Here is a 15,257-nt window from a genome sequence, read left to right as displayed (position 1 = left end):
ATAAAAATAATTGTGTGTGGTTACTATTTGACCAATCAAAGGGACCGGTTAGTCGTGAGATATGAACTTGCATGCTAATATTAAAATTTCAAAAATTTACATATTTATTGGAAATTCTAATCTAATACTCTCAATATAATACATTTTGAAATCATGTGATCAGATTAGCCAATCACACAGCTCTCATAATTCACTGGTAACCATGGTTATCTGTGGCATACTGAGGATAATAGAGCCACATGTACCAACAGTAAAATATAGATTAATACATAAAATTCACAAAACAATATTATTTACAATTTTAGTGTTTTTTCCTTTCTATACATTAAGTAGGCTCGTTTTCAAAAACTGTACACATCTCCTTGTTATGAGCTTCTCAAATATATACCACTTACACAAACAGTCCATAACATATTTGTTGTATCAACACGCCTACCTAATTTTTTGGCATCTGTTGCTGCCTTGGTAAATTCAGATTATCTTCCATCCAACTTCAAAGTTAAAGTTGAATTTTGAAAACATGAAGTTGTAGCAACTGCCTGAGTCACACACAATGGTCAATGGTCAATGTAAAGTATGTATAAAATTACCATATTTGGCAGTCATGAGTGTTTTCCAATATATCATAATACAATTGTTTGACCTTGTCCAGCTGCTCATGAATTTATGCATAAAGACGTTTACTTTTTGTGGAACTCTGAGCAACTTTTTGTAAAAGTTCCGGTTAGGGCAAAAACTCATCATTCAAACTATTATATGCTCTGGATGAAAGCTAGCACCAACATCCTCACATGTTTGGCCCCTATGTCACCCATTTTCTACAAAAGTGGGCTAGACTCTGCCATGGGAATCAATGGGACTGTACCAAAATTTGTGGGGGGGGGGGGAAGAAGGAAAGGCTGTTGACGAAAGTATTCAATAGTGTATTTGCAGTGACAAAAGAATCATTTCTGCGTGAATGAATAGTTTAATAAACAGCTGATGTTTTTTAAAATCCATGATGTTGAGCTTAATTCCAAAACTGGCTATCGTCATGTTGTGCTAATAATCTAATTAAACTTTGTGATCTCTGCTGAGCACTGGTCCTTTGGTCTCTCTCACTATCAGTACAGCCATTTTAAAATGAGGAGTTAACTGGGACAAATGCACCCATGTTTGTTTTTTGTTTTCAAATTAACATACTTTAGGTTAAAAGACTTTTCACGTGTCGTACTGTAGAATTCTTTGGTTTGCTACAGCAGTTATCAGCTTGCAATGTGTTGGCCCATGAGTTAAGACTTGTTACAGCGGTCATCGGCTGGCAATTTGTTGGCCATGGGTCAGGGTACAGGCTTGTTACAGCAGTCATCGGCTGGCAATTTGTTGGCCATGGGTCAGGGTACAGGCTTGTTACAGCAGTCATCGGCTGGCAATGTCTTGGCTATGGGTCAGGCTATGCATTTACTATGGCTACATCAGGTTTGGTCATGGCTTTACTATTGTCAGCATAGTCATCGGTTAGGTCATGGGTTTAACTAAAGAAGTCATGGGTTGGGCCATGAGTTTGGCAACACAGTCCGTGTAGCCGACAATGAGATGCAAATGATATGCGGTTAAGGTCTCCTCGACTAACTTTCAGCTGGTTGCTCACTTTCTACTATTTTTATAGTATTTTATACAAAGGCACAGACTTATTCTACCTGCAACTTAAAACTGATAGTGATTTTGTAGCTCAATCTTTACGATTTTTCATAGTTTTTGGTAGCCGGTAACAAACACTTCGTGTTCGTGTCGGCTACATGGACGATCTGCCATGAGTTTACAAACACAGTCATGGGTTGTATGGGTTCAAAACTGCAGATATGGGTGACTATGGGTTCACCACCATCAGTACTCAAAGGTTTGGCCCCAATTCAGTCATGGGAAGCCATGGTCTCTATACAGCAGTCACTCACTGGTGGGCAATCATCTGTAGAATACTACCTCCGTCTTTTGATGGTACCAAACAGATTCCATGTTCTCTTTTTATAGTGGTCCTGACCCATGGCCAGGAAGGCCTCTTCCGAGGAGATTCCCTGTGGTAAAGTTACACTCTTCTGTGGTTCCTTTAACAGCTCTAGTTGACGTGGAAATGGCATCTGTGATATTTTGCGATTCACATCTGTTGGTAAGACAAATATCATAGTGAGCAAACAAATGACCTCTTTCCCTACATTTTCAATGTATGAAATACAGGAAATGGCACATTGCTACAAATACATGATGTGATGTTTCATCAAAGATGTCAGTTTTCCAATGTCAAGTCTACAAACATTTTGAGGGGGTGGTTGTCAGAACCGTGCTCAAGGGTCATGGGTCCGTACTAACTTTGAGCGCAGTATCAAAGGTATACGATTGATGAAAGTTAAAACATGTATGTCATAAAGTACATTGTAAAATTTAAGTCTTGCAGCCATGTTGATGAGATGGATCTGGTCTAGATGACATGCATGAAACACACTGTTTGTAAACAAAGAAGTTGCACAGATTCAGTTCCCACAATCCCCTCCCTTTAAGAAAGGAATCAAAAAAGCTTGTGATGTTTGACACATTGAATGGCCCCAATACTTCTTGCAGTAACTGTAGCCACTATTTCACAGACAACAGATGGTGATATAAGATTGACAATTACTGGTGATCACAGCTACTACATGCACTATTGCGCAGTAGTTTTTTAAGAGAAAACTGCATTGAAAAAATGCGATCACAAGTAATTTCTTCTTGAGAGTGTTAAAAAACTCACTTTTGGGTTTCTTCACCGGCTGCTGGTTCAGTTCCTTGGTTGCCTCTGTCATGGCTTCCGTCTTCACGTGTGCCGGAATGATGAAACCTGGAAAGCAATTCACATGGAGAACTAGTTACTTATGACATCATTAAATGATCCCTTTTTTTCATCTGAATACATCATAGCTCAAAGTTCATGTTTAATAAATGAAAACACTGAATCAAAGTTGCCAATCACCAGTCTTAATACGGGACAAATAAACTACCTTTCTGCCTGTCCTCTCGGAACAGTTTCCTCTCATCGGCAAATGCCTTGATCCAGCCGTCTTTTTCCTCTTTGGTTTTCACTGAAATGATGTGCCACTTTTCATCCACTGTGTTGTGGAGTTGAAATGCATTTTTAACGTTGATACCCCAGGCATTATCTGAAAAGAAGGAAACCATTCATTACAAATCAAAAAACTTTTGACTAAATTCTGCAATCTTTCAATAACAGAGCCTGATAATTTTTCACTTAGATACAAGGAAGTGAACTTTGACCATTAATAGATCAAAATGAGTCTGCCTATGTCTATATTACATTATGTAATGGGATTGCACATTCTCAAACGCAGGCCACATGGGTACTTGTGGGTTCTTGCGACATTTTTGCGTCACAACATTGTGAAACAAATAATTGTTCAGATAAAAGTTCAGATTTTTCAACCACCAAACCAATATTCAAAGTTCAAACATACATATTAAAATGACATGACTTTTAGTTCTGCTTTTTTCACACTATTTCTGTATCATTCGCTCTTCTGTATCGTCTGATCTCTCATTCACCTCGCTAATGTGTGTTTCACCAACTCACGTCACTCTGCAGTCAAGAATAAGAGTCAACTTGAACATAGATATAGTGTGCCCCCTCCTCTTCTTGTTTCAAACCTTACCTCTTCCATCGTCCATATCTTCCAGGATGATCTGATCGATGTAAACTCTGCCAGCGTATGAAAATCGATTCCTGTTCAAAAGATCCTGCCAAAGAAATACAAGATACAAACAAGAACATCAGAACAGAAGCTGAGACGGGAACTCCTGTGACATAAACCCAAATACATTACTTTGATTTGTTGAATCTGGTCCTCAAGACATTTTTCAAAACATTTTTCAAACATAATATTATGGAAATGTTTTGGAAATATTTGATAAATTGGACTGAATATGAGCAAAGCTATACTTTTTCAACATCAAATTAATATACTGTGATGTCCTGGTGTTTTTCATGAAAAATATTTCTATCTCAGATGCATCTGTAACAGCATATGTATTTACTTTAGAATCTAAACTGAACACGCTGATAGGGCACAAAACTGCACTTCATGAGGTGGTTAGACAATGCTGATCATAGTCTACTCAGATACTGGTTACAAACAAATGACAAATCAGTAAATTTTAGAAAACAAATATAGTTATATGCAAATAGTACAGAATTAACCCATTAAAAATACTTGGTCACAAATTTAAAAATGTCCACATATGGTAAAAGAGGTGTGTGACAGTCATTTATTTTACCAATAGAACGGCAGTAGAACCATGCACTATTGGTAGTGTATTTATTCTTGTGTGACAACTGAAGTTAAAATCTGTGATTGACTACTAAAGATAACCATGATAGAATTGTTTTTAACCAGCTGCTCTCCACATTTCAATTTATTGTGATGAGCACTTGCTATACTACTTAACTAACTAACTACTTAAGATCAATAAGTAGGTGCATGGGTAGATTGTAAAGACTCTTTTACTCAAAGATTATAGAAAAAGAATCAAATTGACTTTCACTTACCCTCTTGCAAAGAACCATTTGGTGGTCAAACAGGAACACCTGTCTGACCTTTGCACGTCCTAGACCCTTGGATATCTTTGTCACCTCACCGGTATGTATAAGTATGGAACTTCTCTCTAGAAGGTCTTCGCCCTGGAAGAAAATCAGCAATTTAGAAATGAAGAAAAATTGTAAAACAGAATTTCACTTTTAATGGAAATCCCTGGGATGGTTTTTGCTGGTGTATCCACTGTGTATGGCATATGGAGGCGATCTTCAATTCAAAATGGCAGACAAAATCACAGGATGATATGTATTTGAATGCTATAGCATGATTGGTTAACAGAAACATTTCTACACTTTCTTAGCCAATAGGATAAACCGATACTAACCTCCCATCCTTCTATTGAGAGCTGCCATTTTGCAATGGCGTGGACACTTTCAACTCGCCGTTTTTGCTCGTTGATTTTTGAAGCGACATCTTTCATAACTTCCAAAGCTGCTTTGACAGGTTCATAATCCTTGTGTTCAGGTTTCGTGTACTTGAGAAGCTCCGCCAGCTGTAGAGGATATTTGCATATTTTTTGCACAGGTGTGAGGAGGAAGCCGTCCAATGAAATTTCAATCATCTCCTGCAGTAACCTACATGCCTGTAAACAAGAATATTGGATCATTTGTGATATCTGTACCACCTACTGGTGTAAACTAACACCACAGGCCTTTTTTTGGATCTAGGTTTTTGACACAGCATTTTGGTGAAGTCCCCCGAATTGAAAGCAAGTAGATCTATACAGCACATTTTGTGGGCTACAGAGCAGTATCATCCTTTGTCCAGTTACTGTCCTGTATTACTGATCACTGATCCAACGTACCATGGAATGGCAAACAACAAAATTTGGCCATCTGGACATGTGACGACTACTGGCTTGGCCAGTGTTTGAAACTCATGCAAAATCGCTACTGCCAAGCGGGCCAGTAACTTATAAATTCACTGGCCCGAAAGGAAATCAACTGGTCCTGGTCATAATACGGAATTTTACTTGAAGGGAAATACAGGGGCCCTGCTGTAGGTGGCTCAATATTCAAATACCTGTACATCTTTTCTCGCTACTGATATTCACCCGCGAGGCGAGGTTCATCAAAACAATGCTGCCATTTTGACTAAACGAAATCTCGAACCTACCCCAACGTGACCCCAACGCGTAACAAATGGAAGATGTTGAGTAGCGCCATCAATCTCGCAAGTCGCGAGAAATGCGTAGCTGTAAAGGCTTTCGCTAAGTAATTTCACCGTTCGATCTTTTTTGAGATTTTACCTGCCAATTTTTTCCTAAATTTTGCGGTTTGATTACTGAGAATTTAACAGAATAGGGTAAGAGTATTAAAAATTGCTGACCCTTCTTTATTTAGAGCAGGACACTCGGGTCTGCTTCTTTCACAACTTACTGGCCCGGCATGAAAACAGCTGGTCTGGGGCTAGCGGGTTAGCGTGAATTTCGAACGCTGGGCTTGGCTGATCTCTCTACCACTGATCAACATAATATGATTTGCAACATAAAAATACCTTAAAATCACATTCAAATAGTACACACCTTATCATTAAAAGACTCAAACTTTCCTAAACTTTCCTCAAGGAAACTTAAAACATTTCCTTTTGATTTCATGAATAGGGGTCACCATTGAAAATTTGGGACTAGAGATACACTTTACCTAAAAACTACCAATATTTGATATTCAAACGCAATCCCTGTGTTAACTCAATGGGGAAAAATTAAATTTTTTATTTTCACCAAAAAAGTAGTAGACCAAATCAGTTGTGTAAAAGTTTGAGAGTAAATATCTGGCCCTGGGGTCCATTCTACCTAAATTCACTCCTACTTGCGCATAAAACCTACGAACAAATCTAAAGCCGACCAACTAAATTTGTTTCCAGTATGATATAGAGCTGACATCTCCCGTTCCAAACAATTGTCAGACGCCCACAGCTTTTCAGCTTTCTCACTTGAAAGATATTTTCAAGTTTCCTGCACACTTACCTCAAAGAAGTGTCTGTACTTCCTATTTTCATAGAGATCTTTCAATACTGATACAGCAGATGGGTGGTTATTGCAGTATGGAGCGTAAATGTCAAAGCCTCCTCTCTGAAAATACAAAATGAATTACGCTGTAGTTGAGGGAATATTTTTTCATTTTTAAATTCATCACCTATGAATTTTTATGTAAAGTCCTTTAACCTTTTCACCCCCAGTTCCCAGTGTACAGGTCCAACTTTACCATAGAAAACAAAGAATTTGGGAAAAACCATAGCAGTGAAAGGGTTAAAACTTAATGGTTCTGATGACTTCAATTTCAGCAAATCACTGACAGGCTTGCGAAATGTCTTAACGCAAGGCTAAAATACTCAGTTGAACACTGCATTGTCTACATTGATGCAGGTGGATTGCAAGTCCAACCTGCACAATGTGCATATTGAAAATTATACAACATATATTGTTTTTCACCTATGCATGCAAGATCATCCTATTTTGGGTCATTTTGACCAGCAAAAGTTCAAAATGTTTTTAATGTTTAGTCAACATTGAAAAACATTTATTGACTATATGCAAACACAGAAAATGGATACATATGAAGCCAAGTGTAGCCTGACATTTGATGATTAAAACAATGACTTAGGATATATTGATGAGCTATAATAACATGGTCTATGTGCACATGCTGGGAGGGATGGTACCCATTGATGCACAACATGACATGATCAGTGCGCATGTTAGCAAAAAACTTTAGTTCAACCTCTGTACTGTTTTCTTTTTGCCCCGCTGCAAAACTGGCCAAAAAGATTTACCCATAACTCAGTAGCATTGAGTCTTGCCAGCAGAGAGTCAAGTATTTTACTCTTTTCTTCATATAGCTACAGTATGAGAATAATCATCCTGACAATGTTCTTGTTAACAGAATCACTGAAAACTGACAGCATTACCTGTCCTTCATTTTTAACCTTTTCACCCCTATTTTGCCATAATGGATCAAACCATCCTATTAAAAATAATTTGAATGTACCAAAGTAAGGCTAAAAAAGGGTACGGCCAAAAAAACAATATCACAAGGAAAAGTTCTTATTTTCTTACTGGTGAAATATTCAATCATATTTCTAGCTGACTGTAAATTCCTATCAGGCTATTGACAACTACAACCACTATACACACATATTAGGTTAGAAAACCAGAACCTTATACTAAATTTTTACAAACAAACCTAAGCTTCTTCCATACTAACAGACAAACTCACTGATTGTGAAAAGCAACTTACATTTTCAAGAAAACAGTTTCCGATTTCACTGAGATGAGGTATATCTTCGTTGGTACACGCTTGGAGCTTCTTGACAAATTTGCTTTGGAAAGTGAAAATTTCTTCAATGTTGCCAAATATCCTGTTTGTAATTTCTGTTGAGAACATTTCAGGTCGCTTACGACACTGTCGGACATAGCCCTGATAAAGAAAACAATATCATCCTATGAGAATCACATTTTTTTTCATTTTGGATAGTTAAATTACATTTTGATATTGACAAAATTTGGACAAAATTCCAGGATTCTCCAAAGAGGATTTTGAGAGGTTTGCCACAAGTTTTCAAGTGACCCTTGAGTGACAGAGGTCTATGGCAAATCAAAAGTAATTTTTGACTGTTGTATAAATACCATTTTATTTTGCAATCCTTGTTGTTCAAATACCTCTCAGCAGTTTTAGCTTCTAAAAATCTATCACAGCAATTGGCCATGTTTCTAGGAAAGATCAAGTCATAATTTTATTGTCAAAAAAACACAGGATTTCTGTTCAAAAAATGTTACAACTCTGGCGAAAGTCACACTGCATTTTTTCAGGACACACAAAATATCAAAGGATGTATTTCATACAGAGGACAACTACACTCTATAGTTATGGCACAATTTCAGTTTGCAAACAAAAGTTTTTGAACAGAAACTCCAAACGACAGAAAAAGTAACTTTTTTATTTTGAATACAAGCAGAATATTTCCTCTGGTTTTAATACCCACCTCACACACATCCCGTAAATGTTTGACGTAAATTTTTTCAGTACTGACTATTTCATGTATCACATTAGCCCGCACTTGGTCCTTGCTGAGAAAGCTGATACTGAGTTTCTTCATGTGTTTGGACGACAGCGAGAGGGTGCCATCTTTAATCTTTGCCACGCATTCCTCCACAGTTTCGCCCTGGTTGACCCGTAACTGCATCGTAAGAAATACAAGAGAGCAATTGAGTTTAGAATTCAACACAGTTGAATCCACGTGCTACAGGAAACAAGACTAGTGTAGTATTAGAATACAGGGAATCTAAGGAAGTAACCAGTGACAAGGGCAATGAAGCAAGTCAGTCTTCAAGGGCTGAGAAGATATAATTAGACAAGTAACTGTCTCAATGGTCATAATCTTTATCTGATTGGGCATTTTACCAAGAATTTCCTGAACTTTTTACTTGTTTTGTAGTAGTCAGTTTTCACCCTTTGATCATCAAAACCTACACACTGGGTACAAGCACTGAGTACAAACTATATGCTGGTTTGACTAACAGCATTGCTAAAAAATAGTTCAAAAAGAATCAATTTATTAATTTGCTATTCTGAATTTGAGGGCAAATGGAAGGGGTGTACAGCAACTTAATCAAGAAACGGACTTAATGCCTACTGATTGAACTACACCACAGAAAGGGACTAGGTGGGTGTCTACACACACAAAGACAACTCACCCTAACAAAAACAGCTGGAAACCAGCCTTGTCTGTCTTGCATGCGACCCCACCACCAGTCTTTGTCAAGCATGTCTGTTACTTCAATTACATCACCGGCTTTGAACGCCAGCTCGTCCTCGTCCATCGTTACGTGGTCCCACAGGGCTTCAGCATAGGTGAGCATATCTGAATACTCATCAGCATGAATATGATTCTGAAAAGAGCACAAAATATTATTCAAGCTTTTTTCAATAACCTGCATAGTTTACCTGTTTCCCCTACTACATTTGGTACAGCCATGTAGGTTTTCCAATGGTTCAGGTGAACCTACCTTCATGAAATAGGGAGGGGGCCATAATTATACAAATATCATCTTTCTATCATATATGAACATGCGTGCATGCAGCAGCTTGTATAACAGGAGAGGAGCAAAAAATGATGGTGGATTGCAGTATTCTCTGGAGTTTTGAAAAACAGATGGCTAATTTACATAACAATACATAATTTGCATATTCAATTGTTAGGAAATCAGCTTCTTTTGTCATGATTTTAGCATATGAATAGAATACTCAAAAAGGGGGAGGGGAACCCCTCAAAATTCCCTTGAGGAAAACCATGGAGCTGGAGTGCCTTCAGTGGTTTACATACACACTGACTAACTCTTATGTACTTTTGAATTTTTAATTCTGCTGAAGACAAAAAAAATAGCTGCAGGGTGATTTGAATAAGTATTTCTAATCAGATATGTTGAATCCTGTGTTAAATAAGAAACAAGTCATGCAACAATGAAGACACAACATGATTATGAGAATGACTGAAAAATACAATTACGCAATATACAAAAAGATGAATGTATACAACATTAAATAAATAAGTAAATGAATGAATGAATAAATGAATGAATACGTAAAAATTACAGAAAGCTTTGATGGATTTAAACCTGTAATTACATTATAAGTCACACAAATCTTGATCGGAAGTACATTGACAGAGGTCAAAATGACAATATGTCAGTGTCCCTTGGCTTGCTATGAGAAAGAACTGAACAAACAGCCTGATTTTGCTCAGGTGAGTTCAAAATGTACTTCTGTAAAAGGTGAAATGGAGGTCAAAGGTCAAGCCAACCATTACCTTTGTTTGGAGAGAGAGAAATTTTCCACTCCAGTAAATGTATAAAAAGATTCCATCAGAACCTGTACAGGCCAGTGTAGAATAGACTTGCTCTAACCAATTGACAACAGATGGTTTTATTGTAAATGAAGTGACAATAAGCCAACTTGCTAAGACAGTCTGATATTGATTTTAGTTATTCCTTCTTCATGAAATTGTTACTACTCCAAGTGGTATTTTGAACATACCAAAATGGCAAGAAAAATAATACTCTTTTCATACACATCAAAAGAAAATGACAAAGTTATTACCATCTTTCAGACAATCAAACTGAACTCTAATACTTCTGCCTATTTACAATGAAATTGGTGAAGTTGTTTTCTTTCATAACATCTGGACAAACCCAGACATCATTATACACAGACAACTTCAAAGAAAAGAGGATATCAGTCAAATGAACAGGGAATCACACCACACACTGTAGGGCTGTGAAGATAATTAACAAACAAACAAAAAACATTAGGAATTGTGAAATTTTAGTTTTCATATTACATGCGAGGACACATACACACACACACTATACCTGATACACTGTACCTTCAGGAAGAATTATTGTAATATTTGGACTGTAAATGAACAACTGTAATAACATTTTTTGAATTTGTTGATTTTAAATATGCAGAAAGAAGCAAGAATCACCAAAGGATATCCTTTGACAAATTAATCATAGGAACAAGTAATGGATTTGCTTGAGGCCTGACAAGAAAATGGATTTTTCTGTTCATTATCTCTGAGATATTTGATACGATGGAAGACACAAACCTGTATGAAATGTGATATGTTCATGTAAAGCTCTGACACTTACAATATAGCTTAGGCCACTGATTGCTGATTGTTTTTTGTAATTTGGATGTTTTACGAAAAACTGAACCATTTGGGAAATTCTACTGTAACACTAACAGAAGCCAGTATGAAAAAACCCTGAGGGATGTTAGCAAATTATTAAATGTTTTATTTCACGTACAATCATCAGCTATTATGTCTGAATGTACAGTAGTTAAAACTGCAGTAAGTTGTGCACGGCATTGGTTTTTCTCAAGATGGTTTGAAAAAACTTATTTGGCCTAACACTGATCTGTCCTATGCTTTCACTCCAAATGACATAGACTTGAATAGCGCCCTCACAGACATAAAATAGCTCCTCCAGGGCGTGAAAGTTGAAAACTACACAAAAGAACACTCACTCTGTCCTTGATGAAAACAAGTACTATCCAACAGAGATTTAAATGATCATGACTGTCAGAGTTGTGGAAACCTAAAGCGTGTTAAAGTGTTTATCAGGAAAGAATGGGGAAATGAACGACAAAGATATTGTGAGAATGTCAAATATTGAAAACTCAAAATATTTCAGAAGTCAAAATCAGTGGAACTACAGAGATAATAGTATTTAGGAATGCATAAAATAGAAATATTTATCAGCATAGACAGTGACGAAAACACAGGTTCAGGGTCCATACACTCAGTCAAAGTCACTTAAAATTCAAGGACTTTGAAGAACTTTTTCAGAAATTTTAAAGGACTTTTTGAGATCTAAAGTACTATTTTACCAGGTATAATTTTTATAATATCATTTTTATATCAGTTTTAGAATATCAAAACTGATCATCTTGTTATTTTGAGACATTATGGGTGGATTACCAATTTTCCAGGACTCTTTCCAGGACATTTCCAGGATTTCCAGAAGGTTTTAAAATTCATGGACATTCAAAGACTTCCTAAGTGTATGAACCTTGCAGGTGGTAAATCTTGTAAGAAGGTGAAAGTGCCCTTATATGATTGAAACATGAGAAAATGCAATGATTGAAAAAAGTAGTCTGAAAAACACAACTTTTTTTGATAGAGGTTGAGATATGTGTGCTTTTTATGAAGTATCTCTGTTTCAAAATACACATAAATAAATGGTTGATGTCTAAAACAAGACAAAAACTGTCTGTTTCTAGTGGTATCTATTGTGTGCACAATAGGCTATCGTCCTAGGCTTCATCATGCAGAACTAAGGAATCTACTTTTTGTAGCTCTATTCATAGTTGCGATCTATGTACATGAACTACAATATTCTGGAGCCCTGTGTCCACAGTAAGGCGCTACATTAGTTGTGCAAGTTCTAGTATCTAGTTGTTTCTTGATGCTGGCTCTGTGGTGATAACGTGCTGACTACCATAGTGCGGCCATGTTGGTTTGTTTTCTGTATTTTGGCTTTGTTTTGTTTTTTTTGAGAATGGTGCTGAAATGGAGAGTCTACCCATGTCTACAGCAAGGAAGCTCAATCGGAGCTATTTTGCAGCATTGATACAACCATGCTGTAGCCATATGTAGATCTCAGATGTGGCAGGTGAGAGCTGGATGATGGAGTGATGACTGAGTTAGTGGTGCACACAGACTGACCGATGGACGCACAGACACTGCGGTTTCTGACTCATGGTGCCACAGAGACACACGGCTTGGGTTAACTTGGTGTAATGACACGGTGGTGGGTGATGATTTGCCAGTCAGATGTCAGAGGTCTTTGCCGACCGCAAATTGATGTCCAAAACACAGTTACCATGATGGTAAATACGCAGTGAGTCCCATCAGACCATGACAAAACAATGTTATCTTTCTATCATCAACCAGTCAACGTACCCTGTACTTTGACTTTGTACCATTGTCCCTATGGTAATTATGGACCTCCTTATTAGTTAACAGGGACACAAGGGTCAAAACACAACTGAATGCTACAATCATGCCTTCTCCCCACGCAAAACATAATAAACAATGTAAATTATACTATTGGAAAAGTACATAATATCTTAAAGTTTATCTGTGCCAGTAAAAATATTTTCAGAATCTTGTCCCCGTTCCAAGAGATGGAGAATCCTTTTATAGACAAAATATACAATACTTGCTGAAAAAAATTTTGTTGGTGATGGTTGTTACAAAGCTTTAGATAATCTCTATTCTTGATAGGATCAGGAAAAGGCATTGAAAATATGAAACAGGATGATTTACTGTTATGTAAATGGTGTCTTTCCTCCATGAAAACACAAATGCAAACTTAAAAATGCAATCTACCTGAGAATTATCCTGAGCACACGTTGACCGTTGGCTTGTTGAGGATTGATACCCTGGACTATTGATGTCTTCACCACTACTTGAATCCTCATCATTTATTCTTGCATCTGAAAATGAACGTGAATCTGAATGAGCCGGAAAGGCGACATATAGCTGTAAAGAACTTTAACAAATAAAGCTAAATGGAAAAGTCAAGCATTTTTTGTTCCAGTGGCAGATACAATAGTCGCTCTTCACAAAGGCAGTGGCACAGAGTAAATAACATTTGGAACGACTTGATAGACACAACTTGCTGAGACTGAATGAATGTGCATACTTGTTCGGAGAAGCCGGTCGTCGATTTCGTGTAGATCCGAGGGCGTGCTGATGGATCGGTGGATGCTGTCAGGTGTTGCGGGCAGAGTGACAATGTTCTTGACTTGGGTGTGGTGACCTTGACCTTCAGCAGCATCCATACCGGACTGAAATCAAAGAGAGATGAAAATATAAATTTACCATCTGATTGCATATATGAGAAAATCTTTCACAAAAGATGTGTTTTCATGAACCAAATGTATCAAACTTTAGACCTCTGACCCTTGATGTTTTGCATTTTCAAAAACAATGTTGTCACATGAACAATTTTCGTTTTCTTTGGATGATGCGAAAGCCAAAACAGGAGGAGTTCCAAAGCAGCACAACCTCATTGTTCGGAGTGTCGTTACTGGAAACGCACACGTTTTGTTTTTGCAGGATCACGGTTGCTGTGGAAACGAGAGATGAAGACACCATTTTCAGTCCAGCCAATCAGGAGCTAGGCCTGTCTGCGAAATGACAGTCTATAACTGGTGAGGTATGGACTCACAGCTACGTTACATGATACCCTGGCCTCAATTTGCAGATACGGCACGCCGCTAGCCACAAACAGCTTTTGTTTCCTTTGCAAACGATTTCAATTCAGTTCACTAATCATGAAAAGATTAGTTTGACTTTCTGACTTGCAAATCTTTCAGCTCGATTTCAGGAAAAACTACTTTGCTGTCCATAAAAAAAGGAAAATGTGATATTATAAAATCTGTGAAACCAGGAAGCTAGATATATATGTGACATAATTCTGCCCATGCTGAAAGAACTTTGTTTGACTCACTTGAAACAAAAGATACACACAAAGTGCTTACACTTTTATCTGGGAACACCATCAAATTTATATTGGATTATGATCAACATGCCTTGTAATGACTATGGAGGTTTCACTTCGATACTTTCACACTTTTAGTGTACACTTTGTAAAATTTTCAATCTGTAAGTTGAGCTGAGATAGCAGTACCGGTACATGAAACTAATGCGCTACAGCTGCCACCCACAACAACATGAAATGGTGCACAACTACTTTTTGAGAAAACTTTCTTTGGAAAGGGAAGCAAGTAAACTTCATTGATGAATAAATAATATCAATAACTGCACTGTCTTCCAACAATCTGCACGAACAAAGGATAACAGACCAGGATGCGCGATCTATTCATGAATTTCCATCACACAAATGTTTTACAGGAAATATGTCAGTGCTTGTTAGTATCTTGTACGCAAATCATTGATTGTACATGTGTATGAAATGATAATACTCACGTATCTACGTTTCTGTACATAGTTTTCTATTTCTTGCATATTGATATGGCCCAGGTCGGAGATTGGCCGTGGCCGTGGCTGCCTGGAACGACGGACCTTAGACCCTGCTGGCAGTTTTTCAGTCTCCGCACCTGGGATAAG

The 15,257-nt window shown here is 37.4% G+C and overlaps 2 protein-coding genes across 3 annotated transcripts in view; one reads left to right on the top strand and one right to left on the bottom strand.

Annotated features, from left to right (window-relative positions):
• LOC139118616 (alpha-1,2-mannosyltransferase ALG9-like) overlaps positions 1-15,257 on the top strand; it is a 513,500-nt gene that overhangs the window by 392,363 nt on the left and 105,880 nt on the right. The gene's annotated exons all lie outside the window — the stretch shown is intronic.
• LOC139118615 (uncharacterized) overlaps positions 1,343-15,257 on the bottom strand; it is a 59,019-nt gene continuing 45,104 nt past the window's right edge. For both annotated transcript variants that reach the window (XM_070682028.1, XM_070682029.1), the window contains exons 5-17: positions 15,117-15,247; positions 13,828-13,972; positions 13,512-13,618; positions 9,310-9,504; positions 8,598-8,792; positions 7,853-8,032; positions 6,583-6,687; positions 4,939-5,196; positions 4,568-4,699; positions 3,675-3,759; positions 3,009-3,167; positions 2,762-2,848; positions 1,343-2,140 (exon numbers count right to left, since the gene is read on the bottom strand). In XM_070682028.1, coding sequence (XP_070538129.1) covers positions 1,959-2,140; positions 2,762-2,848; positions 3,009-3,167; positions 3,675-3,759; positions 4,568-4,699; positions 4,939-5,196; positions 6,583-6,687; positions 7,853-8,032; positions 8,598-8,792; positions 9,310-9,504; positions 13,512-13,618; positions 13,828-13,972; positions 15,117-15,247 — 1,961 coding nt within the window. In that variant the 3' untranslated portion in view covers positions 1,343-1,958. The remainder of the gene's footprint in view (positions 2,141-2,761; positions 2,849-3,008; positions 3,168-3,674; positions 3,760-4,567; positions 4,700-4,938; positions 5,197-6,582; positions 6,688-7,852; positions 8,033-8,597; positions 8,793-9,309; positions 9,505-13,511; positions 13,619-13,827; positions 13,973-15,116; positions 15,248-15,257) is intronic.

The sequence above is a fragment of the Ptychodera flava genome, chromosome 19 (assembly GCF_041260155.1).
Source record: "Ptychodera flava strain L36383 chromosome 19, AS_Pfla_20210202, whole genome shotgun sequence".
NCBI classification, from domain to species: Eukaryota; Metazoa; Hemichordata; class Enteropneusta; family Ptychoderidae; genus Ptychodera; species Ptychodera flava.
Note: the sequence above shows the minus strand (reverse complement) of the source record. Positions and strands in the feature narration are given on the sequence as shown.